Source organism: Sarcophilus harrisii, chromosome 1 (genome assembly GCF_902635505.1).
Source record: "Sarcophilus harrisii chromosome 1, mSarHar1.11, whole genome shotgun sequence".
Lineage (NCBI taxonomy): Eukaryota > Metazoa > Chordata > Mammalia > Dasyuromorphia > Dasyuridae > Sarcophilus > Sarcophilus harrisii.
Window position 1 is genome coordinate 79,152,676 of NC_045426.1, and position 24,950 is coordinate 79,177,625.

The following is a 24,950-nucleotide window of genomic DNA, read 5'->3' on the forward strand; positions in this document are numbered from 1 at the left end:
ACCCCCTCCCAAGATTGCAAACATTCTGGACTCTGAGCTCTTGCCTCATATTTTCTACTTCAAATGCTCCTTCCTTCCCTTCATTCCAAATCCCATCCTTCTTCCAAGGGCCAGCTCAAGTCTGGCGGCATCCAGAAAGCTTTTGATCAATCCAGTTCCCACTGATCTCTGTTTCCTCCGAATTACAACTTTCTCTGCATCCCACTCACTGGCCACTTAGCAAATCTTACTATTTATTCTTAGTTTTCTTTTTTTCTTCATCAGTCTTGTATTTCTGCCAACCTACAACCTAGATAGACTGTGAGCTTTTCCTTGGCTTTCACTTCTTCGTGTTTCCTCCCTAGGACAGAGTCTGGCAATTTGGTCTTTTTCCAGACTATACTCTCCCTGAGGGCAGATCCAGACATGTGCCTTGCCTCTTATAAACAATCCCTGCTTGAGAATGGCAGGGGACATAAGACAGGGAATGATGTCTGATTAAACTTGGCTTTCTTCTTCCCAACCAGATTTAGTAAGAACACACACACACATACACCAACATTTGCACGGCTCAAGAGAGTGTATGTCCAGTTGGTGGAGAAGATGCCGGACCTGGGAGGTAAGCCCAGGGGCAAGGGCAGGGAACTCTCCGAGTCCCTTAAGTGGGTTCCAGAATGTAACAGTGGCCAAAGAATTTGTGGAGAAGAACATGTAAGGACAGACTGACTGTTCCATTGTTTTATTGGAGACATAAATAATAGAACCAAGAGGCCTTATGGTTTATGTTTGGATTTTGTTTGTGTGTTTTTATAAAAAAAAAAAAAAAAGTTAACATATCACCAGTTCCCTTACACATTTCTTCTCTATGGAGCAATATATACAGCTTTTCATATATATATATATTTATATATAATATATATTTTCAATAGATAACTACATTCAAGTAACAAAACATGGGATTTACAATCTCCCTCTTCAATGAGAGGAGCAGAAAATTCACACATGATTCACAGAGGAAGGTACCTAAAACCCCAATCATGCAAAAGACCTGCTGCCTATGGGCATAGAAGCAGCTAGAGAAATAATTACAATCACACTGTTGCATATTATGGGGGCCCAGGAGAGGGTTGAGAGGGGGCCAGGAGAGGTCCTCGCCCTGTTCATCCTGGGGGACCGGTACATCTAGCTAGCTAGCACTGGTGGGCTTTTGACCAAGGGGGAAGAGGGTTCCACAAAACACTTATTTCTCCAAGAGCCGCTCAAATTTGGGGTTGACAAAGGAGAAGCCGGCAAAGGCTGTCTGGTCCATAGAATCGATGAGATTCTTGTCGCTGTAGGATAGGCGGGCCTTCTCGCTCAGGAACTCACGATCAAAATTGTTGAAATCACCAGCTGACTTCTGTGATGGGAAGGTATGAAGAAAAGGAGTCAAAGATGTGAAAAATCAGAATAAGCAGGAGGCAGGAGGTCCTTAGGCCAGGAGAAGGCCATATACTTTCCCCTCCCATAAGTCCCAAGATGGCTATGGCCATGATCCTAGAATCTCTCCTAAGAGTAGAACAAAATGTATTTACACATATTGGATTTAATATACATTTTAACATGTTTAACATATATTGGATTGCTTGCCATCAAGGGGAGGGAATGGTGGGAAGGAGGGGAAAATTTGAAACATAAGGCCATGCAAGGATCAATGTTGAAAAATTATCTGTGCATATGTCTTGAAAATAAAGTTAAAAAAAAAAAGAATAAAATATAATGGAGAGAAAGAGAAGGAAGACCCTAGATAACTAAAAGAATGAATAGATATGGAAGACTAGAAAACCTCTTTAGTTTTCTGGGGTATAGCTTTTTAACTAGATGGGCTATATCTGCTCCTTTAGTTATAAAGCCTTCCACTGCTGTTAGTTCCCCACTTGTGACGTCAAAGGTGGGAAACCAATCTCAAAATGTGAGATGCCCTTCCCTTCCCCATAAAACCCCTTGCCTTTTCCGCATCCCTGAGAGATGCCCTCATGTATGGAAGGATGATAGATCTGGGAGTCCCATCTATTAACTCCCAGAGGAGTGGTAAGAAACCCAAGTCCAAATGGGTGACTTCTCATACCTCCTGCTGCCATTGCCTGAAACCTCATGCCCTAAACTCTGGTTACATCCTCCCCCCACCATCAAGTCCCACTTCTAGTTGTCTTGGCCATGGTGCCTTTGTGGGTATAGCTACAGTTCTAGCTTTGGAAGTGGTGGTTGACATCCTAGTTGGGCAGGGGAGTAGCTGCTCTACTGCTAACTCTTTTATCTCCCCTTCTATGTTCTCAACCTAAGGTGTCTCAAGTCAAACAACAGGTGCCTCAAGCTAAAAACAGGTTACATAAAAGTCTACTGCTTTGCAGTGAATGGCTTGCCTAATTCTTTTGTGAAGCCCAAGTATCAGAACAGAGGATAACGATAAAAGGGCAATATCACAGAAGAACAGCTTGTATCTGACTGATTCCCACCCTGTCTCCTGCCTAGGAGGCTAAATCTAAGTTAAAAGGAATAGTAGAGAAAGGAAAAGGATGAACCTTGGAAGGGAGCTCCATGGTGGCAGTAATGCATCTCATACAGATACAAAACTCTTGTAATATATATGGCTTTTCGTGTATATCTGCCCCAGTCCCCCTTCCCAGGGAAGACTGTCAGTTTGTGTGTGTGTTTGCTGAAGGATTCAGAGTTAAGAGACTAACCAGGGTCACAGAGCCAGTAAGTGTCAAGTATCTAAGGAACTCACTTCCTCCTGACTCTGGGGATGATGCTCTAGTCACTACACACCTAGCGGTCTCTGTCAGCTCTTTAAAGACAAGAATCTGATTTCTATGTGAATTTGAATCCTTCAGATCTGGCTTGGGGTTAGGTACAAGTAGGCATTCAATCACCAATATCTTCTCATTTAATTCAAGTCAACTCATTGAGCACCTATTATATTCCAAGTCTGGGGATATGATGACAAAAATTAAATAGTTGATGCCTTCATGGAGTTTACTTGAATGATGGGATAGGAAACCTGCTCAGCTGAAGAGCCAGAAAGAACAGAAGGACTGAGGGAGAAAAGTCAGAGAAGGTCGGAGGTGAGATGGTAAAAACAGAAGAAGTGGTGGATGGAGGGAAGGCAGGAAAACCTCAAGTTTGGAGATGGTAACTCCAAGTTACTAGTAACTACGAGGCAGTGGACCCACTTACCACTTTGGGCTTGAAGGGCGGCTCTACTTCCCGCTTCTCCAAAAGAGTCCAGTTGATAGTCTTGAAGAATGGATGAACTTTGATATTACCTGTCACTCCTAATCTCTTGGTGGGATCCCTTTCAAACAGCTGCAAACCAAAAGAACATCATAGTTGTATTAGAAAATTATATAAATTCAAGCTCAGGCAAATGTGCTGAGAACAGACTGCAAGAATCAATCACTGGGGGACTTAAGTGATGGACAGAGTGAGATTTGCATCAAAGAAGCTGGCCATGGTCTTCCCCAAACCTGGTTCTGGATGCTCTAGCCAGAAACAGAAGCTTTATCTGGCAGCAGGTGTGCAGGGGTGAGAAAGGTCAGTGAGTCAAGATGTTCTTGTTAGAAATAAGATTCCATTTATTTTTCTATAATGCTTCATGGTTACATAGGACCTTTTTATCCATTATCTAAGTGAGATAATCTTCAAAATAATCCTGTATTTGTAATCATCATCCCTGTTTTAAAGATGAGGGGAAGTAAAGTCCTGAGAGAGGGAAGTAATTGTCTATGGCATAAGATTAGCAGGCAATATCCATGGGGTCGGAAGGAGAAGAGGCACTCAACGTGGGCTATTTTGGATGATATAATTCCCACCAGTTTAGAAAACTCATCCTTGTTCATTCTACATGCCAATAACGAGATTATACGATGATCAATTCTGATGGATGTGGCTCTTTCCAACAATGAGATGATTCAGATCAGTTCCAGTAATCTTGTGATGAAGAGAGCCATCTACACCCAGAAAAAGGACTGTGGGAACTGAGTGTGAATCACAACATAGCATTTTCACTTTTTCTGCTATTGTTTGCTTGCATTTTGTTTTCTAAGTTTTTTTCCTTTCTTGATCTGATTTTTCTTGTGCAGCAAGAAAATTGTATAAATGTGTGTATGTTTATATATATATATGATTTAACATATATTTTAACATATTACCATTCATTGGATTACCTGCCATCTAGGGGAGAGGGTGAAAGAAGGAGAAATTTGGAACATAAGATTTTGCAAGGATCATTGTTGAAAAATTATTCATGCATATGTTTTGTAAATGAAAAGCTGTACTAAAATAATAATAATATTCATTCTTATTTTTTATCCATATAAATTCTACTTTAGAAGAATTGAGTTGAGGACTCAGCTCAAAATCTGTATCCTCTAACAAGAATACTGACCACCTCCAGACAAAAGTGATTTTCTTTTTTCTTCTGGACTCTTGTAGTCTTTATTGTCTGGAATCCTCAATCCATCTCTGTTCCTAATTCTGTGAGTAATATGTGGGTGACTTGTCTCCTGACTTAGACTGTGGGCTTTCTGAGGGCAAGCACTTTGTGTTTTGAGCTTCTCTGTATATGTCAGTACCTGGACACATGGGAAGTACCTGGCTACCTTGTAATTAGAAAGATGTCATGAAATGCCCACAGAAAGGCTCTAGATTTGGCATTGGGAGCCCAAGCTCAAATACTGGCTCTACTACCAACAACCTGGGTGACCTTAGGCCAGTCACTGATTTAACCTTTCGGGGTCTTGATTTCTTCATCTGTAAAAAAATGGTGGCGGAAGAACTAGATGACTTCTAAGGCTCCTCCCAGCTCAGAAGTCTAGGATCCTTCCAGGCAATGAGTAAAAAGCAATTGTGGTTGAAGAACCAAACGCCATTCATTCAGACAGACTAACTTCAGGGGTGACTAGGCCAAAGTGGCTGACATTGGGAATAATGGAATATTTCTAAAGACATGTGGCTTTATTATTATGGAATTTATATGAATACATGATACATCTATATTTATGGAATGAGGGCTAACAAAGACGATCCAGGTGGCAGTCTCACAGACCAGATTTAATGAATGCTTACGAACCAACGGCATTATTTGTCTTCAATTAAATGCGGTCTTGGAAGAGAGTTTGAGGGCTTATAAGAAGAGACTGTTCTCTTAAGTAGGTTAACCCCACCCTCTCCCCAGTGCTCTTGAGATGATTCCTTTGCTCCAAAATAAACGTTCTCCTCCTTTCCTGCAGCTCCTTCCCTGCCCCAACCCCAGCCACTCTTCCACCCCTAGCCCAGCTCAGTGGCTTTGGATTTTGAAGAGAGTCACAGCTCTAAGGAGCATGTAGTGACCGAGGGGTTATGCCTCTGGAAGGAGTCCAAACCCCAATTCCTGCCCGTGACCAAGAACAGATGCTGTCCTTAAAGGGAAGAAGGGTAATTCAGGCCCTTTCTGCTTCTTTTCCTCCTTTCTCACGGAATTTCATGCCTTGGAGAGCAGTGTTCATTCATTAGATTGTGAGCTCTTCAAAGGTGGGGACTGTCTTCTCCCTTTCTTTGTATCCCCCAGAGCTTAGCACAGAGCCTGATGCATAGTAGGAGCTCAATATATGCTTACTGATTGATCTGGACAGCCATATTGCTCTGTTAGAGTACTGGAAAAGTCAGGAAAGTCTGAGCTCTAATCTAACTTCAGATTCTGGCTAGCTTTGTGTTTTTGGGCAAGTCACATAATCTGTCTTCCTCAGTTTACTTGCCTGTAAAATGGAAATCATAATTACATCCACCTCTCAGGATTGTTGTAAAGAAAAATAATATCTATAATGTATTCCACAACCTTAAATTGCTATATGAATGCTAGCTCTTATTAGCTATTATGTTCCTCTCAATCTTGCAATCCTTGTCTAGGCTCTTCCTTCTAACTGACAGTGCTCTCCTGCCATCAATCGGGGACTCCATACCTTTTCCAGGATGTCTTTTGATTCCTTGGTGATCCATCGTGGGTAGTGGGGAGTGTCCACACGGATGGACTCGAAGAGTTCATCCTCGTCATCACCATGGAAGGGGGATTGCCCAATAAGCATCTCGTACAGAAGGACACCAAAGGACCACCAATCCACTGAGAACGTATACTTCAAACCCTGCAGGATCTGTAGGAGCAAAGTAGAAAGGCTGGGGCCAGGGCGGGCAGAAACTGCCTCTGGGATGGGCATGGAATAGTGAGGATACTGGGCTAACTCCCTTTTATTCACAGTCATACCCACTGAAACTCCCTGAGTCCCTTTGGATCTAGAAGGGACCCTAAGAGGTCATCAGGTTCAACCTCCTCATTGGATGGAGAAGAAAACTGAGTCTCAGCCAGAGGAGAGAAAAGAACAGTCCAAGATTAGTCCAGCAAGTTGGAAGCAGAAGCAGGGCTGGGACTTATATCTCGGGACTCCTAGATCAATAGCTTTTTTTCTACGCCATCCTTTTTAAGGCCTCCTCCATCTCAGACATTTTTACCTCCTCTGCTAAAGGAACAGAAAACTAATCCCTCTGCCCCTGCCCCTGAATTCAAAGCACTTTCTCAAAGCTGAATTATCCATTTGGTGGAGCAAGGAGATGTGGGGCCCAGAGAGAAAGAGCTGCTCACCAAAGGCTACAGAATGATCTAAGGGGCAAAAGGTTCAGGTGTCCCACTGGGTGACAGTTCAGAGCCCTGGAGCTGGCCAGGGACAGAGAAAGAGCAGCTGCTTCTCCAGCTCTGGGACACCAAGTCCAGCATTTGGGGGTGGGGATATGTAGTCCGGCCATATATGTATAGTATGCAATGCTGGTCAAAGGTGTAAATATTTGGTATTCCCCGTGGCGTCCTGGTGACTCAGATAGGACAGATGCTGAGAAATCCCCAGGCAGAGGAACTCTCAATCCTGGGGATGGGGCTTCAAATGGTTCTGGGGTTTTCCGGTCAGGGCCTAACAGGCGTGGACTGGCCAAAGCTGGGGAAGGGGCATCCCTTCTTGAACCAACTGATGCTCTGAGCTTCATAGAGTAGGTCCCCTTCCTTAGCTGGGGCAGGGATGCCTACTGCCCAGACCCACTCTCACCTCGGGGGCAATGTAGTCTGGTGTACCACAAAAGGTGCTGGCCCTGTTCTCCCCCACCACATTCTCCTTGCACATCCCAAAATCGGCAATCTTGATGTGGCCCTCTTTATCCAGCATCACATTGTCCAGTTTGAGGTCCCTGTGGAAGAGCGTGATTAAAGGAAGGGATCAGTGAGCCGGCCTGCTCTAGCAGAGGAGACCAGGTCCCCAGCTCCCCATCTTCTCTATCCTTGGCAGAGATGTCCGAATTCTCTTCCCAAGCAGAGCAGTAGAGGCCGAGTAGAGACAGACAGGCAGAGGAAACTCTGAGAGAGGAGTTCTCCTTAAGGGGAGTATGTGGGTCATGGAGGAGGTGGGGAAGAGAGGAAGAGTGATTAAATGGATTCCTTCTCCTTTCCCTACCTCCAGGGGATGGACCTTTGTGCCTGGGCCTCCAGAAAGATCTTTTCCTCAGCTCTGCTGAACCTGGCCTGTCTTCCCTGGCTTTAACTCACCTCAACAAGGATTGACTAAGCATCTGCTGCGAGCAGAACCTTGCACTTCGAGCTGGGGAGGTGGCAACACCTGGTGAGGAAGGGTCTCCCAGCTGCCCTGCATCCCCAGCCCCCACTCCGGCCACTTCCAGCCCATGACTCACCTGTAAATTATGCCTTTGCCGTGTAGGAACTGTAAACCACACAGGATCTCAGCACTGTAAAACCTGTCCAAGGGAGGCAGAAAGTTGGTCACTCTCAGAAAAGGTGGGAAGGACTACGAGGGTGTCAGGGCTGTTGAGGGTCTTGGTGAAAGAGAAAAGCATGGTGCAGGGCATGCAGGGGGTTAAAGTCCTGAGGAGAAAGTAATGGCCTTCCGAGAGTTGACAATGGAGTTAAAAGCAACAAGGGGGTTAGGACTATGATGTATAGAATTAAGATCCCGGGAGGTCGATCATGGTGATGGGGATGTTGAGTCCACTGGGAGGCTTAAAGTCACAGTGGGTTAGGCTCATCTGGAAAGGTCAGGGATATGGAGGGAGCGATTAAGATCATGAGCAGGATGGCCAGTAGTGGAGGTGGTGGGGGAGTGGGGGGGGGGCAGGGTCAGTGGAAGGGTGTTAAGGCTATGGAGGAAGTTATCATGATTGGAAGAGGATTAAAGCCAAGAGGAGAACCATCAGAAAATGCTGGATCCTCTCTGTTTGGGGTTGGGGTCATGGCAGGAAAATTAGGTGCAAGACAGGAGTTGGCCATAAGCAGTGGGCTCTACTCCCACAGAATAGGGCCATGACAAAGGGAATACTATGAATATTAATCAGAGGTTTAAGGTCAAAGGGAGAGGACTAAGTTTATGGAGGATAAATTAGGACTATAAGAGCAGGTTGAGTCTCTTTCAGGCATCATGGGAATAGGATAAGATAGGAACTGGCTTAAGAGATTTGCCACTTCTGCCCAAATTTCGCCTCTCTTTCATCCCAGAGCTCACACCCCTCTCTGTCACTACCAGGCCAACCAAAGACCATGGGGAGGAAGTGAAACTTGAATCCATACAGTATCATAAGAGAAGTTTTATGGAGGTACAGCTCAGACTGGACCCCAGAAATCATGCTAGGCTAAGGGCCAATCCCATACCTAAATTCTCTTTCCCCAAAAGAAAATTGGCTCAGTGTTCCTTAAGCCATTCCAACTTAGATTGATGACTTTTTTTTCCTCTTCTAAAACAAATTGGATGATTGAGTTCCACATTCAGTGCCAAAGAAACAATTCTGGACAAAAGTCAGGAGTCAAAGCCCAACCTCTAGTTTCAACCTGGTCCCAGCTTAATATGTGGCTGTGTAATCAAATACGATAATTTATGTGAAAGTGCTATATAAATGCAAGGTGTTATTATTGTCTCTTTGGGTCTCATTCTTGTCATCTGTAAAATGGGGATAATCATCTCTGGCATGCCCTTTTGATGTGAGGATCCAGGAGGAGAATGAACATGAAAGGAAAAGGCCTTTTATGCACCTAAGGAGTTATTATCATTCCTCTGCACCTCCGGGGGAAAAAAAAAACACGGGACATCGGAGCAGGAAAATCCGGGATTCTAAGATCAACTCTTCCAATCTCCCAACCTCTGACTTTTTTTTTTTTTTTTATAGATGAGGAAACTAAGGAGCAGAATGGGAAGGGATCCTTTAAGGTCACAGTTAATTTGAGATAAGGCTAGCACATACAGCCAATACTTCTGCTCTCAGGCTCATTGTCAGTCTACTGCAGCTTCTAACAGGGGATGATCTGAAGGGTACCAAGAATACTTTATCTGGTGCAAATCTTTCTTCCTTTAGCCATGATCCCTGTGACTCAGACCAGAGTAAGAATGGCTTCTCAGGAGAGAAAGGTCAGGGAATGAAGGGTCTGGGGCCTCTGCAATGTTTTCCACTAAACAAGGGGAATCTTTCTCCCATCATTCAGGAACGGCTGGCCCATCACTCACGTGGCTCGGTACAGGTCAAAGCGTCCCTTATCCTGGATGTGAAACATCAGGTCCCCTCCATTGAGGAATTCCATCACAAAGAACAGGTGATCCTGGCCAGGAGAAGGGAAGGATGGTGAACAATAGGGGCCACAGCCCAGCATATGGGGACAGTAGGTAGATCACCTATGGAGTACCCCTGTGGGCAATATTGACCAAGTTTATTCAACAAACATTATTATTTGTCAACTATGTCCTAGGCACTGGGGATAAAAGACAAAAAACAGCCCCTTCCCTCATGAGCTTATATCCTGCTGGAGCCGAGGAGGGAGTGAGATGGATACCACAGTAAATAAAACTGCTCTGAGACTTTTGGGACACCCTGTGGAAATAAGCTGTTACTCTTCCTTCTACTATGGTTACTGCTGCTGTTGCTACAGGAAGTGTAGGATGATGTAGGAAGCAGAGACATGGGAAGGAACATGAACTAAGGGGCGTGAGGAAGGCTTCCTGGAGAAGGTGGCGCTTGAGAGAAGCCTTGAAAGAAGCTGAAAAGGCAGAGGCAAGGAAGGAAAACAGTCTGGGCCTGGGGGACAGTCTTTGCAAACACAAGGTGATGTGGATTAACCCAGTTTAGGGAAAGGACATTAGTGGGAATGGAGTATGAGAAGGAGAGAAATATGGAAGTAAGCCTGGACTGTCAGACTGTGAAGGGACTTCAATGCCAGGAGGAGGAGTTTATATTTTATCCAGAAGGAATAGAGAGTCACTCAGAGAGGGGTGTGCTGGAGCCAGCTTGAACAGGAGCTGGTTGTTAAAATTTTCATCATAAGCATTTATATCTCGGAAATCAGCAAACTACAAATCAGAGTTGATTTATTAGTTTGTTGACTGTCTAGACTTTAAAAAGTGATGGAGAAAATGCTGATTAAATATAAAAGTGTACACACACATATTCCCCACCCCTCCCATTTCCATAGAACTGGTTGTTAAATATTTGCCGGCACAGTTCTGGAAAACACAAGTTTCTTGAGTTGGAAAGTGATGAGGATGGCTTGGAGAAGGGAAAGACCTCTCCAGGGCAGGTCGGTCATCCACTCCTAGCCTCAGAAATCCTTAGTTCTGAGATGTCCCTCCCTGAAGGGGAGACATGGCTCTAAGCACAGAGATCCTACAGGCTAAGTGGAGTGGATGGGACACATGACGGGGAAAATACCTTGGTTTGGAAGGTACAGTAAAGATGCGTCAGGAATGGGTTTTCCCAGGCAAGCGCCAGCACCCGCTTCTCCACCATGGTGCATTCCACATCATCGTCTATCAAAACGACATCTTTCTTCAGAGCCTTCACAGCGAAGAACTCCCCCTTTCCCTTCAGCTCGGCCAGCAGCACCTGAGTCACCAAGGAAGAGAGGCAAGGGAACTGAAGCAGGATGGAGGAGGCAAAGGAGCCTGCAGTCTGTGCAATTTCACCTTCGTCCCAAAGGGGGGTGGGGGGCAGTAGACCTTTCTCCCATCATCCCTTCCAATCCCCTTCCCACACCTGACCCACACTCCCAACAACACACATGCATAACGCTTCATGACACAGTTGTCCAAATCTGTAAAAAACTGTATGTAGATGGACATTGCATCGATCAATTCTATTTTCCCATTGCCTCACAATTACGTTTTCTGAGGATCATTTCTAATGGATCTTCAATGATTCCTGTATTAATTAATGTCTAATTTCTCACAAATTCTCTACCCCAACTAAGACTGAGAAGATGGCCCTATGGAAGTTATCTTTGTCAGCTCCCTCTTTTCTCTTATCCATCTCCAAACTCTAACTTCTCCTCTAGGCAGCCCCAGAATTAGCTAATCTAATCAACCCCTTGTTCTCCATATGAAAATGGAGGCTCCTTCCACTGCCAAGGAGAATCGCCATGGGTTTTAACCATGGGACCGGCATGCTGGCTTTGCAATGTACAGCCTCTTGGGGACATCCCTGGACAAGTGATCTCTCAGCTCCCTTCTAGCCCCTCACCTTCCCAAAGCTGCCCTTGCCCAGGACTTTGTGGAATGTGAAGTTCTCAATGTTGAACTTGGAGGGCGTGCTGCCTTCCCAGATCTTTCCGTAGGTCCCGTTATCTGTGGGAACAGAAAGTAAACTCTTCATATCTTCACTCAAGACCCCGACTCTCACTCCAACATCCCCCCACATTTAACTTGCTTCGGAAGTGCCCGAAGGGACTCTTAAGAAAGTACCTCCCATCAAGCCTGGCTACTCCCCATAGGATGAGACTATTCACAGTTTTCTGAACTCTACACCTTTCCATTAACTATCTGGACAGAGGCAGGTAGGGAACAAGTGCATGCAGTGCTGGGCCTGCAGTCGGGAAGACCTGAATTCAAATCCAACCTAAATACTACTATTGTTACCTAAGATAAGTAATTTAACCCACTTGCCTCAGTTTCCTCATCTGTAAAATAGTGATAATAGCAGCATCTACCTCTGAAAGTTACTATGAAGACCAAATGAGATAACTGTAAAGTGCTTAGCACCTACTAGCTGCTATAGAGATGTTTATCCCCTTTGCTTTCTTCCTTATTTCTGCATCTCTGAATTCTTGTTTCCTTTAAGTTCAGCTCAGGTATTTCTTCTTCTATGAAACTTTTCTTGATTGCCCCAACAATGGTCTCTACCTCCTCAAAGTTTCTTTGATATATTTATTGGAACATACTTGTAATAATAATATTGTACATATATCGATATATGTTGCATCCTTCAAAAAGAACGCAAGTTCCTCATGGGCAGGGACTGCTTCTTTTTTTGCCTTTGCATCCCAATTGCATTGCACTCAGTAGTGCTTAGTAAACGTTAGCTGAAGGGGGCAGCTCGGTGGTGCAGTGGATAGAGCAGCAGCCCTGAAGTCAGGAGGACCTGAGTTCAAATCTGGTCTCAGATACTTAACATTTCCTAGTTGTGAGACCCTGGGCAAGTCACTTAACCCCAATTGCCTCAGCAAAAAAAAAAAAAAAAAAAAAAAAAAAAAGTTAGCCGAAATGAAGTCCATGTTTTGACAGCTCACCTGCCATATCTTCTCCAGAGGCTTCTGCTTTCTTCTCAAAGCCCTGATAGATGCCAAAATTGTCCGGAGACCCTGCATCTGACTTCCGGGAAGACTTCTAGAGAAAGGGAGCAGAGTCAGCAGTCAGAGCCAGGTCCACAGCACCAGGAGGGGAGGGAGCAGCTGGAGGGAAGAGCAGATCCTCATCCCCCACAACCCTGACTCCATGACTAAGACAACTTTCCAGAGCTGCTCATGGGGAGAACCCTTGTTATTTCAACAACAGATTTATTCCATTTTATTCAGTGGTTATATGGCTGAAAAGGCTCCACCAAATCCCATTTTCCCACTGATGCCCTATTTTTCTCAGGATATATTCATTTCACTTCTGGTAGATCTTCTGTGGCCTTCTAAGATTTTCACTTAAGTTTCTGAGCACTTTTCCCACCCTTGTACAAGGTTCTTCTTTTAACTTTTTCAGGGCTCTGAAATGTTCTGGGGAGTTCTTTGAATGAAGAAACCTTTGGTCTTAACATACATCATCGAAGTCTCAAATTTTCTATTCTGCAAATTGGGGTTGGATTTTCTATCTGTCCTTATCTGATCAGTGCTAGTCAGAGCTTCCCCTTGTCCTAGTAGTAAAACCTCTCCCCTGCTCAGTTCCCACAGCCCAGAGGCTGCTTTTCCCCCCTCCATACCTGGCTGACTTGGTTTAATGCTTCAGCTAACAGCTTCTGGTTGATGCCGCATAAATTTGCCACTTTGTTCTGACATTTGTGATGTACGTTCATCCCACAGTCTAGGGGAGAAAGAAAATGCAGGAGTTTGGAATCTTCCCTGAATCCCATCTGCATTCTCATTCTGGAGACCCCAGAGGGACAGAGAGTTGCTCTATAGTTCAAATCTAGTCTCAGATACTTATTGACTGTGTGACACCAGGCAAGTCACTTAAGCTCAGTCTACCTCAATTTTCTCAATTGCAAAATAGAGAAGCAGGATTGCTGTGAGTTTCAAATGAGATAAATCTGTAAAGGTGTTAACACAGTGACTGGCCTGCTTGAGGTGATCAGTAAATACCTATTTCCTTCCTTCCCCAAAGAAATGAGATTTCAGGTGAGAAATTTACATACATCCTGACCTACTTCTATCCAAGAGGTAGCATTACATATTGAAAAATAATTGTAATAACTAACATTTATATAACACTTTTAAGATTTGCAAATCTCTTTACATGTTATAGTATCTATCCTCAAACTAATCCAGTAAAGAAAGCGCCATTATTATTCCCTTATATTATTCCATCCTCAAAACAATCCAGTAAAGAAAGTGTCATTATTATCCCCTTATATTATTCCATCCTCACAACGATCTAGTAAAGAAAGCACCATTATTATCCCCTTTTTACAGATGAAGAAAAGGAGAGGGGTTAAGTGACTTGCCTGAAAGATAAAACATCTGAGGCAAGATTTGAACTGGATTTTCTGGACATAAAGACCAGCGCTCTATCATCTAAGTGAAAAGGGCTGGACCACTAATGAGTAAGTGTACCCCCTTTCTTTTGAATGTCTCTATCCACAGCTTCCAAGAGACCACCTCCCACTTCTACCAGCTCCCCACTAAACTTCCTCAACTCCTCAATGTGGATGTTCCCCAAGGCTCTGGCTTTGAAATCTCTCCTCTCACTACTGCCTTTTCCTTTTCAGTTTCTTTCATGCCCATGGCTTCAACCAGCGCCTCAGTGGATGACTCCCCAGGCAGGACCACCCATCAGAGCTCTGAGAGTTGCGTAATTACTTCCCGGATCTCTCTACCTGGAGGTCCCGTGGGCAGAGGGACAGGCTTGGGCCTCTTCCCTGGACCCCCTCGCCCCGCCCACCATCACCTCCTGCTCACAAACCTTCGCACTTTAAGCCCTGTTTCACCAGACCCCAGAGCAGGCTCCCACAATGATCGCAGAAGGTAGGGCTCATGTAGTTGTACACCTTGAAGCGATGCGGCATGTCTATGTGGAAGCGCTCCTTCTGGAACTGAGGAGAGGGTGAGGAACATGCTGTGAGTCCCTGCCGCCTGCTCCCAGCCCTCTGCCCCCCTGCCCTCCAGCCCTGCGAGACCTCTGGGGCCACGGACAGTTGGAGCCGTCGGGGGCTTAAGGGCCCCCCCCCAGGCTCCAGGAGTAGGAAAAAGCCAAATCTCATGCCGTCTCTACGCCCACCTCCCAGAGGGCACTGGAAGAGGCCCTCCAGAGACCGCTGGGACCAGCCCCTTGCCAGGAGGGCCAATTTCCCGGCCATGAAGGCCTCAGACGGGGACATCTAGCATCATTCAAAGCCTCCCCAGTTGCAGCTGCTTTAAAGAAGGACTAAGTTCTATGTGGGTGCTGGCCACACCCCCGAGCCCCCAAATTCCTAGAGAATTCCTAATCCGAAGGGTCACTGGCCCCTCCCCAGCGGTCTCAATTGCGGTCACTCTGATGTCCCTGGTTTGTCCCCCTCCCCTCCCTGGCCCAGGATGGTCCCCCTTCCTCTGCCCCACATCTCACCATGGTGTCCCTGCTATTGGCCGCCGTGCCCGTGCAGCGGCCGATGATCTTGTCGATGCATTTCTTGTGGATCGCCGCGTTGCATTCTTGGGAAGGCAAGGCCAGGGGAGGGGTAGGAAGAGATGCAGGACAGGGGGCAGAGACTGTGAACAGGCGCCCAACACTGCCCAGCCCCCAGGCACAAAGCTTCCCCTTCTCCTGGCCTCCCCAGTGGCCTCCCACACCATCAGGGAGGCCTCTGGCCCAAAGGACTGATTCTTTTCCCCTCCCCACTCCTGCCTGCCTGGTTACCACGAAACCCTGAGGGACAGAGGGGAGCGGAAAGGAAGAAGAAATAATGACTGGGGTGGGGGGACACAAAGGGGATGAGGAGGCCATGGAGGGAGAGAGGAACATGGTGGAGGGAAAACCCAATCTAGGAGTAGAGCATGAGATGCTGAGAAGGTGCCAGGGAACCACAGGAAGGAGGTTTGGGGGGAGTACAGAACAGGGCTCTCTGGGGAACCTAGGGAAGGTTACTACAGAAGGGCCACTGGACAGAAGTATCTTTTCCTCTCTCCATAGCTTATGCTTTCACACATGGACAAACACACACACATACACTGATACACACATCCACACACTCATGTTCATACTTACGTCTGCATTTGTAGCCTTGCTTGTTAAGACCCCTGAAAAACCAGATCAGAGAGACCAGTGAGGGGTGACTTTTGCTACCTCCCCTAGAAATCTAGCCTCCAAGGAGCTCCCCTAATCCCTCCTCCCAGCTCCTCCCCAACTCATCCCCTCACCAAGACTCCCCCATCCCCCTGGGAACCTTTCCTGCCAACTCACCAAACAAAGTCCTTGCAGACTGAGCAAAAGGTGGGTTGGCCAAAGAAGGTGGCAATGAACTCGTGGTTCTTGATATAATGGATCTTGGCCTGCTTGATGGCCCCCCGCCGGTTCATGGTGGGGAATTTGCTCTCGTCCTCCATCCTCAGGGACTGCTTGCAATCTGGGGGGAGCCAGAAGGGTCATTCTCACCTTAGCTGGGAAATTCCAGAGTCATTAAATTATAGCACAGCAGAGCCTGGGCAGGCCCAGGTAGAGAGAGTCAGCCTCAGAGGAGCCTTCAGTGCAAAGTACTGGGGGTAGGGAAGGGTGAGGGAAGTCCACTTGGGTAATCCATAGTAGGCAACAGCAACTGGTTCCCCAAAATCTTCTGCCCCACCCACTCCGAACCAAACTTGAAGAGGAAACAGGGTCCTCTGTCCTCCTACAGGCTCGGGACCAGTAAGCTCAGTAAGTCTGGGTGACAACAGCGTTGGTCATTGCCCTGAGCTCCGTCTTCAACCTCTTCCTGTTGCTACAGGAGCACGTCCACTCCCCCCGCCACACCACCTCCAGCAGGGCCCTGGCACACAGGGTGAGGCCCTGGTTAGCCATCCCTTACCTGTGTCTTCTAGGAAATACTGGACAGACATGAGAACCTTGGCCTGGGGCTGCAGGTCCAGCTGAGGAGACAAGCAGGAGGTGGGAGATAAGGTGGGGTGGAGAGTCCCCAAAGCCAGCCAACCCGGGGCCCTCAGGCCTCCATCCCTCAGCCTCTTTCTCAATCCAGACACCGCATTCTGAGTCCTACCCAATCACTGGTCACCACCCCCTCCCCCATTCCGTTCCCTCAGACTGCAGCCCCATCAAACATCTTCCCCCAGAGGGATGTCCAGTCTGGAGAAAAGGGTCTCGGAAGGGGAAGGCAGGGTCCCCATCCCCCAGGAGGTATTGTTACATTTAGGGAAGTGAAAGATTCTAACCCCAGCCTGGACCCAGGAACAGAATGAGAAGGAAGGGAAACTCCCCACCCCCGCCCACCAGCTGCTCAATGAGAGGAACAGCCCGGAGGGGAGGCAGTGGGCCCTCAGCCTGCAGAGAGAAGGCCCTGTTTGACCCTCTGGACCCGGGACACCGGCCAGGCTCACACCTACAGACCGACAGACTTGGCTAAGACACTCTCCTCCTCCAGGAAGCCTTTCTTTCCTGACTCTCCTGCAGGCCCCGGTCGGGACGAAGGTGATGAAGGTACTTGTTCCCCGGCCCCAATAAGTCTTCATTTTTCTCTCCCGCTTTGTTCTCCCCAACTATCCTTTTCTACACTCTTTCTGTCCACTATGGCAACCAGAAGTAGGTACAGAAATAGAAATACTCTGTATGAAGTCAGGGCTCTGCCCTCAGCTGCTGATGGGAGGAGGGGTCAGCAGGGGAAGGGGGGGGTCCTGTCTCACATCGCCCCTTCCCCCGTTCCAGCTTGCCTGAAGCAGGTCTCACTGGGGGCAGAGCAATGGACAGTTAGAAAGGCTTTTCCTGTTGAGACATCTCTGCTTGGGGGGAGCAAAGCCCGGTGGCTCCTATCGGCTATCACAACATGCGTGTAACACACACAGACACAAGTAACACAGATCCACATGGATCTCACACAACCCCCCTCATTCATGGGCATCCACAGGGCGCCCATTCCTGATGATTCCTGATCATCACGGGACCGAACTCCTCACCCAGAATTCGGCTTTGCCATTGTTCTTCTTGCATCTTTCGGCCAGCACCGACACGCCCACGGTCACTTCCGACAGGGGTTCCTCAGCCGCCTTCATCAACACAATCTGGATGACCCGCCCCTCGTAGATGTGAGCATCAAACGTGGACGACCAGTCTGGGTACATGGTGGGCTTCTTCTGGACCAGTGTCTTCCCTCTCTCTGAGGAACACATAGTGGGGGGGAGACACAGGGTATAGGGCATCTTCATGCACTGCTCCCTCATAAGAAGGAATCTCCCCCCTCCTCCAAACTAGTTCTGGATAACTCACTCCACCCAATTATCCACCAGGAACAATCTGCAAACCTCATTATAGGCAAGGTCTCCACCACCATCCAGTCCCCCTCCCAGCAAAGTCTCCACCACTGCCCAGTCCCCCCCAGCAAGGTCTCCACCACTGCCCAGTCCCCCCCACCCCCAGCAAGGTCTCCACCGCTGCCTCCAGCAAGATCTCCACCACCATCCTGACCTGCCTCTTCCTTCTATCCCACCTGTCTCCTGGACTCAGGAATTCTGGGGCCGGAGAGCTGGCCCCAGGGGCCCTCTCTATCCCCTTCCAGCTGCAGGATCCCACACTTGGGAGGGCCCAGAACCGAATACTTCTCTCGAGCTGAGGCGCTCCTCTCAGGCTCCCTCTCACCTGTGGTCAGCGATTCCTTCATCTTGACAGCGCAGAACGGTTGGCAGTTTTCCTCAGGAGACTGCAGGGATCCGAGCTCATAGGAGTTGAAGGAGATGCGTAGGAATGGGGCCATGGCTGATCACACTGGTCACACACCTGTTAGAGAAAGAGTAAGGTTGGCTGACAGGGACAGGAAAAGAAGCAATGTGTATTTATGGCTGCGAATAAAGATGAAAGGAAACGTGTGTGGTGTAATGGAAAGAGCCTTAAATCTGAAGCCTTGGATTCTAATTCTAGCTCTGACACTAACCGGCTGTGAGACTAGGGGAAATCACCAAAGAGACAATGATCTTACAAAGATACCTTGGGTACTGTTTTGTTTAATCTCTCCCTTTTTTTAGAAATGAGGAAATTAAAGCCCAAAGCAAGTGATAAAGATCAAAGCAGAGAGATTTGAATCCAGGTCCTCTGACTCAAGTTCACTTCTATTTCCACAATGCCACATTGCCTCCCATTTCCCCCAAATGCAAACTGTCTCTCAGGAGGCTCTCTAGCTCTGAGATGAAGAATTCAAAGACCAAAATCAGCCACGGCAGAGCAGGAGGAGCTCCAAGTTTCACTTTCTTCATGCCTAAAACAATACTTGTACTGCTTAATTCCTTTTAAAAAACATTCTATAGTTATTTTATTTTATTTTAATTTTCTTAATAGTATTTTATTTTGCCCAATACATGCAAAGATAGTTGTAATGCTTAATTTCTAGAGATGCTGTGGAGAAAGCATTCTTTCAAGCCTTAAAGAGCTCTGTAACCAGGTGAACATTGCACAGTAATAAAAGATGATGTGCTGCTAAACTCTTCTCAACAATGTAATGATCTAAGACAGTTCCAATAGACTTTGGATGGAAAATGCCATCTGTATCCAGAGAAGGAGCTGTAGAAACCGAATGCAAATCGAACCATACTATTTTCACCTTTTTGTTTGCTTTCTCTTTCTCATGGTTTTTTCCTTTTGTTCTGATTTTTCTTTCACAATGTGACTAATATGGAAATATGTTTAAAATGATTGTACATGTATAATCTATTTCAGATCGGAAGAAGGCAAAAAAAAATTGGGAACTCAAAAACTTACCAAAATAAATGTTGAAAACTATCTTTATGTGTAATTGGAAAAATAAAATACAACTGAAACTTTTTAAAAAGAGTTCTATAAATGTAAATAATTACTATCATTATTATTATTATCAATACAATCTCATTGAATCAGGAAAGAGTGAAGAAGTTGGCAATGGCAGGAACTTGAGGTGGGGGAGTGATTGGTGGAGGAGAAGAGAGGAGCTGGTCCAAAGCCATTGCCAGGGAGACAGACAATCAAGGAGAAATACAACTGGAAGATACTGTGTAACTGCATAGACTGGAGAGCACTCAGAATGCTGGGACAGCTCCTTAAAATGAGACAACTCAAAGCTGTAAATGCAAGCCTTTCCCCCTGAGATCAGGGATGGCCATGGAGAAGGTCTGATTTTTCCTGTCTTCTCTCACATCTGTGTCACTTTGAACAAGTCTCTGCCTGTATTTCTTCATCTGTAAAATAAAGGGAGTGGGCTAGATGATCTCTTACATTCTTGGATCCCATAATCCTATGGAAGACCCAATATCCATGAGAAGGATTAAGGAAGTTTTGGAGAGGACTTTTAGCTAGGAAATTCAGGGTAAGTCATGCAAGTGGCTTCAGGGCAGGGGAAGGGAGAATCTTATTCTCCTTGGCTGGTATAGCAGAGATCAGGTTGACCTCCCCATCTGGGAGACAAAAATAATAGTAACGATCCCTGACATATTCATCCATCATCATTCAGTATTTCCTAAAGTCCTCTCATGTCCACAACATGCATATCAATGAGATAGGTCTACATGACTTAAAACAGCTTTTCCTATTCAAAATTTTCATAACAGCTCCATGATGGAAGAAAGTAGAGATAACTGTCCCCATTTTACAGAACTAAAAGCTCAGAGAAAGTCATATAGCAAATTAGTAATAGATAGGGCTAGGACTAGAACCTAGAGTTTAGAAACCTAGACTAGAACCTAGAGCTTAGAAAAGAGTTTTCAGCATTGGTGGGTAGACCCAGAGTCCCCTTCCCTCGTTCTTTCCTGTTTAAGCTGCTTACAACCCTTTCCCTTCACTACCACTGCTAAGTCATGTTATATAATCCCTTGTCCCTTAGAGATTTACAGAGTTCATGTATAAATAGAGGCAGGGGAAGGGAATAAGCATATATATATATATATATATATATATATATATATATATATATATATATATATATATATATATATAAAACACCTATTATGTTCCAGGGATGCTAAGCACTTTAAAATATTCTTATTTGATACTCATGACAACTTCATTGGTAGGATCACACTTTCTGAGAACAGATTTTAAGTAGATCATTCTTAAGTCAAGCCCAGCACTCTACCTATTGAGCCACCTTGTTGGCTAGCTGATGAATTAGGTAACTTAGTGAATAATGGGTGAGTTTGAGATTCCTGCTTCTAGAATGTTGACTTCCGCCTTGGATATATGGGTGTAAGAATGAAAGAGGAATGGGTTTGAGACTGGTTCAAAGTAACTTCGTGTGTCTATAAAGAGACTCCTAAGTTTGCAACAAACTCAATAGGAGGACCAAGGGCTCTTACCCCAGGAAAGAAAAAAGTCAAAAGCTCCACTGATCAAAACTTAGAACTCAGGAAAGCAATGGAAACATAACCTTATTCCTTCTAGGACAGGGGGCCTTAAACCTTTTTGTGTCATGGACTTCTTTGGCATTCTAACAAAGTCCATAGACCCCCATCTCAGAATAATGCTATAAATTGAAGGAAACACTTAATTTCAGTCAGTTTAGGGAAAATAAAGATATAATTTTTTTTCCTATCCAAATCATAGACCTCTTGAAATCGATATATGGATCCTAGTTTAAGAACTCCTGATGTAGGGATTGACTTTCGCATTGGATATTTCTCCTTTGAGGTAGCAACCATATTTGGAACACCTTCAATTCTCTTCCCTGACTTCTGACCATTGGGACAATTGTGGGAGAAAGGATTTAGAAACCAGGGGGCTGGGAAACCAGAAGTTTGGAAAGGGTGAGAAAAGGAGTTGAGGATTTTAGAGAGAGGGGAACCTAGGGACTCGTAACAATCTGGAGTCTGTAAAGGGCCAGTGGACTCCAGGGAGATATGATTCGGAGTCCAGTTAGAGGTTGTCTTGGGGGAGTAAAGGATGAGACTCGGGAGGCTGAGATTGGGGTTAAAGAGATATGACATTGATGGATAGGTTGGGAAGCTAGTGGGTCAATCTAGTCAGGGACAGGTTGTGGAGACTAATGGCCCTTACCTACTTGGTGACAAAGATGGGGTTGCTAATCTTGGACTGAGATCATGGACCAGCAATACAAAGGCCCTCAATCCTGGAAGAAAAAAACAAGCAAGACATGAAGAGCAGTGGTGATGTGATGTGAGGGCTGGAGGAAGAGACTACAATCAATCCTTGATGGTTTTTCTTCCTGGACGGGTTTCCTTATCCCTCTTCCCTCTACCTAATTCAACTGGGAACAGCCCTCCATTCATCCTGTAACCCACTTGTCTTCAGGGAAAACTAATCATTTCAATTAAATTTTGCTTAGGATATTAATTTCAAAACTCAATATATGGATTGTTTGCTGTCTAGAGAAAGGGGTGAGAGAAAAAAAATTGGAATATAAGGTATTGTAAGGGTGAATGTTAACTATCTTTGCATATATTTTGAAAACAAAAAAATAAATTATAATTAAAAAAAAAACCCACCCTCAATATAAAGCTTTTTGGATAATCCAGGCTACTTTCCCTTTTACATAATAGAGGCAGGATCAGATTGCAGATACTCAGGAGATCCTTGAAGAAAAATGCTTCCAGGAGCAGTAACTTCATCAGTGTGGGCATTCCCTCCAACTAATGTAATGCCAGCCTCTTCACAGTTCAACAGGCAATTTTACAAGCTGCCACGGTCAAAACATCTTCCTTCCTCGGTGCCTCTTTGCACTTAGTGAGGCTCACAAATAGTCCTTCTCTGGGCCAATTCCCAAAGCTTTTCCAGTTTGGTAGGACCCGTCAGGGCTTGCCCTCTGCTTACATTGCTTTTGAGAAGCCAGGGTCACTTCAAGGCCACACAGAGACATCTGAGGAAGATCTCAGTAAAGCCCAAAGGGGAAAAGAAATTTTATGAGAGCAGCCTGAAAGTTAGAGATAGGGGGGAAGGAAAAAAGAAGTCCCCCTCTACCATACCACCTTTAACTGGGGTCTAATGGAGAGGTCCCCAGGCTGACAGTAAGAATATGAACTTAGTCTTTTCAGCATTGGTGGGTAGACCCAGAGTCCCCTTCCCTCATTCACCTTTCCTCTCCCTCCCATTGTTTCCCTGAGTCATGGTCCAGTAACTCTAGTGTACTGCATAGTCACCTCCAAGGACAAAGCAGTTTAGTTTGCTATAGTATTAATCCAAGAATTCTAGAGCTAGGAAAATCAAGCTCCATGCTTACCAGATGTACCTGGCCACATAAGGCAAAGAAACAGAAAATATATTAATAAAATATGAAGATATTAGATTATGGAGGAGGAGTTCCCAGAAAAAGAAGTTAAAGAAATTGAAAACAAAATGGAGGAAATAAAGTCTATTTTCAGAACAAAACAAAAACAAACAAACAAAACTATTTGTAATAACTATCTTTCATAGATAATTTGAAATCCCACTATGATAACCTCTTATGAAATGGCGGGAGATAACTAGGATTTATATAGCTTCTAACTTAGCCCTTATAAAGGGCTAAGCTCTTTACAAATATTATCTCCATGATTGACCTTGACAATAATCTAGGAGGATATTACTATTATGATCCTCACTTTACACTTGAGGAAACTGATATTAAGCGACTTGTACAGAGTGATAGAACTAGCAAGTATCTGAGGCTCGAAACTCAGGTTTTCCTTACTCCAGATCCAGGCTTCTATCCACGTACCATTTCACTATCTCCTAATTCTCCTATACTCACTAGAAATGAAACAAAAGAGCCAAAAAAGTTGTATCTGAATGGAAGGATGAATCTCCAGTTCTCCTCAAGGAGGTGAGCTTTACTCATTTTATTGTGATTTCATTGTGTATCCAAGTGTTTTGTTTGGAAAAACAAAACAACTTTATGGAACAGTACTAGATCATCTCTCCTCATTGTGTTTGTTGTTATTGTTGCTGTTCAGTCCTTCCAGCCATGTCCGACTCTTTGTGATCCCATTTGAGGTTTTCTTGGCAAAGATAATGGGACAATACTTTTATTATGAAAACTTCTTTTCCATAAACTACTGACAAATCTTTCTCTTCTGTTTTTTCCCCCTTCTTATTCTTTGCTCAACTATGGTCAAATGAGCTAATGCTCAAGACCACTGAGGTTTAAACCACATTAGGTTTTACAGAGTATTTCTATTGTAACTGACAAGATAGCTAATGTAGATAGATAGTAGATAACTGGTATAACATGATGTAACTGTTCTTCATAGGATCACAGATTCTGTGCTGGGGAGGATCTTAAAGGTCATCTAAGCCACACCCTTTATTTTATAGATGAGAAAAAATGATTATATTATAACAGACAGGAAATAGCTAGTTGCTGATAACTGTAATCATTTCAGAATCAGTAGTCTATGTGTAGTCACACTATTAATTTGTTAACAAAGGCAGAAATTAATATCAAATTAAAAGAAAGACTAAAGATGGGAAAATACTATTTGCAATTATAACTTTAGCCTAATCTATCTGAACAAACTGCTGATTCTTCTGAAAAATAGGAAATGGATAAAAATAAAGATATTGACTATTACCATAAACATAGCTAAAAGAGTCACATGAAGGATCCCAGAGAACCTAGAGACATCATCAAATAAAAATATTGCTAAAAGGAAAGGGAGAAGGATAGCTGCCAATGTCACCCTGCTTTGGAGTGCATATTCATTTATAACACCTTACACAAAAGGATAATATAAGAGATATTGTCTCATAAGACATCTGAAATCAGAAGAAGATATAATTAGCCTGCAGAAAAGTTAATATGAGACCCAATGAAAGATTATTCCAAGAAATTTTATAGCTGAAACTGAAAATTCAACAAATATAAGTGAAACAGAACGGACCCATCAATATTTCCCTAGCAATCTCATCAACGACTCACCTTATCTAGAGTCAAACATCTCAGTCCCTGGTATGCTATAATGAAGAAGCAGAAATGACATTCAAGAACATGAAACCAGGAAAAATGGCCAGCCCTGACCAAATTATATAGAGAGGAGACATGATAGTATTAAAGGCATCCAGAAATAGGCTTTTAAAATATCTACAAGAGGGAAAGACCACAATAAGATAAAAAAATTAGATAGTTCTAATATACCCCTTCCCCCCAAAGCTACTTCTCAGGAAGTATTGATGGTACATGTCGACTTTTCACATCTCTATAAAATCTTTATTAGTGTGGTCAAAGTATCAAGAGCATCCTTAATGGAAATATGAGAAGGGAACAGGGCCTGCTTTTATAGACCATTCTCTCCAGCAGACAACATAGTCATCTAAGTGACT

The 24,950-nt window shown here is 44.8% G+C and overlaps 1 protein-coding gene across 2 annotated transcripts in view; it reads right to left on the reverse strand.

Annotated features, from left to right (window-relative positions):
- Positions 1-702: 702 nt before the first annotated feature.
- The window catches only part of PRKCD (protein kinase C delta), a 57,577-nt gene continuing 33,329 nt past the window's right edge, over positions 703-24,950 (reverse strand). Inside the window, exons 3-20 of one of the 2 annotated variants that reach the window (XM_031957409.1) lie at positions 21,693-21,765; positions 18,318-18,455; positions 17,639-17,838; positions 16,540-16,600; positions 15,939-16,101; positions 15,744-15,775; positions 15,105-15,190; positions 14,463-14,592; positions 13,264-13,364; positions 12,587-12,683; positions 11,542-11,645; positions 10,735-10,908; positions 9,540-9,631; positions 7,723-7,785; positions 7,086-7,224; positions 5,958-6,146; positions 3,196-3,324; positions 703-1,378 (exon numbers count right to left, since the gene is read on the reverse strand). In XM_031957409.1, the coding sequence (XP_031813269.1) occupies positions 1,220-1,378; positions 3,196-3,324; positions 5,958-6,146; positions 7,086-7,224; positions 7,723-7,785; positions 9,540-9,631; positions 10,735-10,908; positions 11,542-11,645; positions 12,587-12,683; positions 13,264-13,364; positions 14,463-14,592; positions 15,105-15,190; positions 15,744-15,775; positions 15,939-16,101; positions 16,540-16,600; positions 17,639-17,838; positions 18,318-18,432 (2,034 nt within the window). In that variant the 5' untranslated portion in view covers positions 18,433-18,455; positions 21,693-21,765 and the 3' untranslated portion in view covers positions 703-1,219. The remainder of the gene's footprint in view (positions 1,379-3,195; positions 3,325-5,957; positions 6,147-7,085; positions 7,225-7,722; positions 7,786-9,539; positions 9,632-10,734; positions 10,909-11,541; positions 11,646-12,586; positions 12,684-13,263; positions 13,365-14,462; positions 14,593-15,104; positions 15,191-15,743; positions 15,776-15,938; positions 16,102-16,539; positions 16,601-17,638; positions 17,839-18,317; positions 18,456-21,692; positions 21,766-24,950) is intronic. The other variant, XM_012543751.3, reaches the window with a different exon arrangement.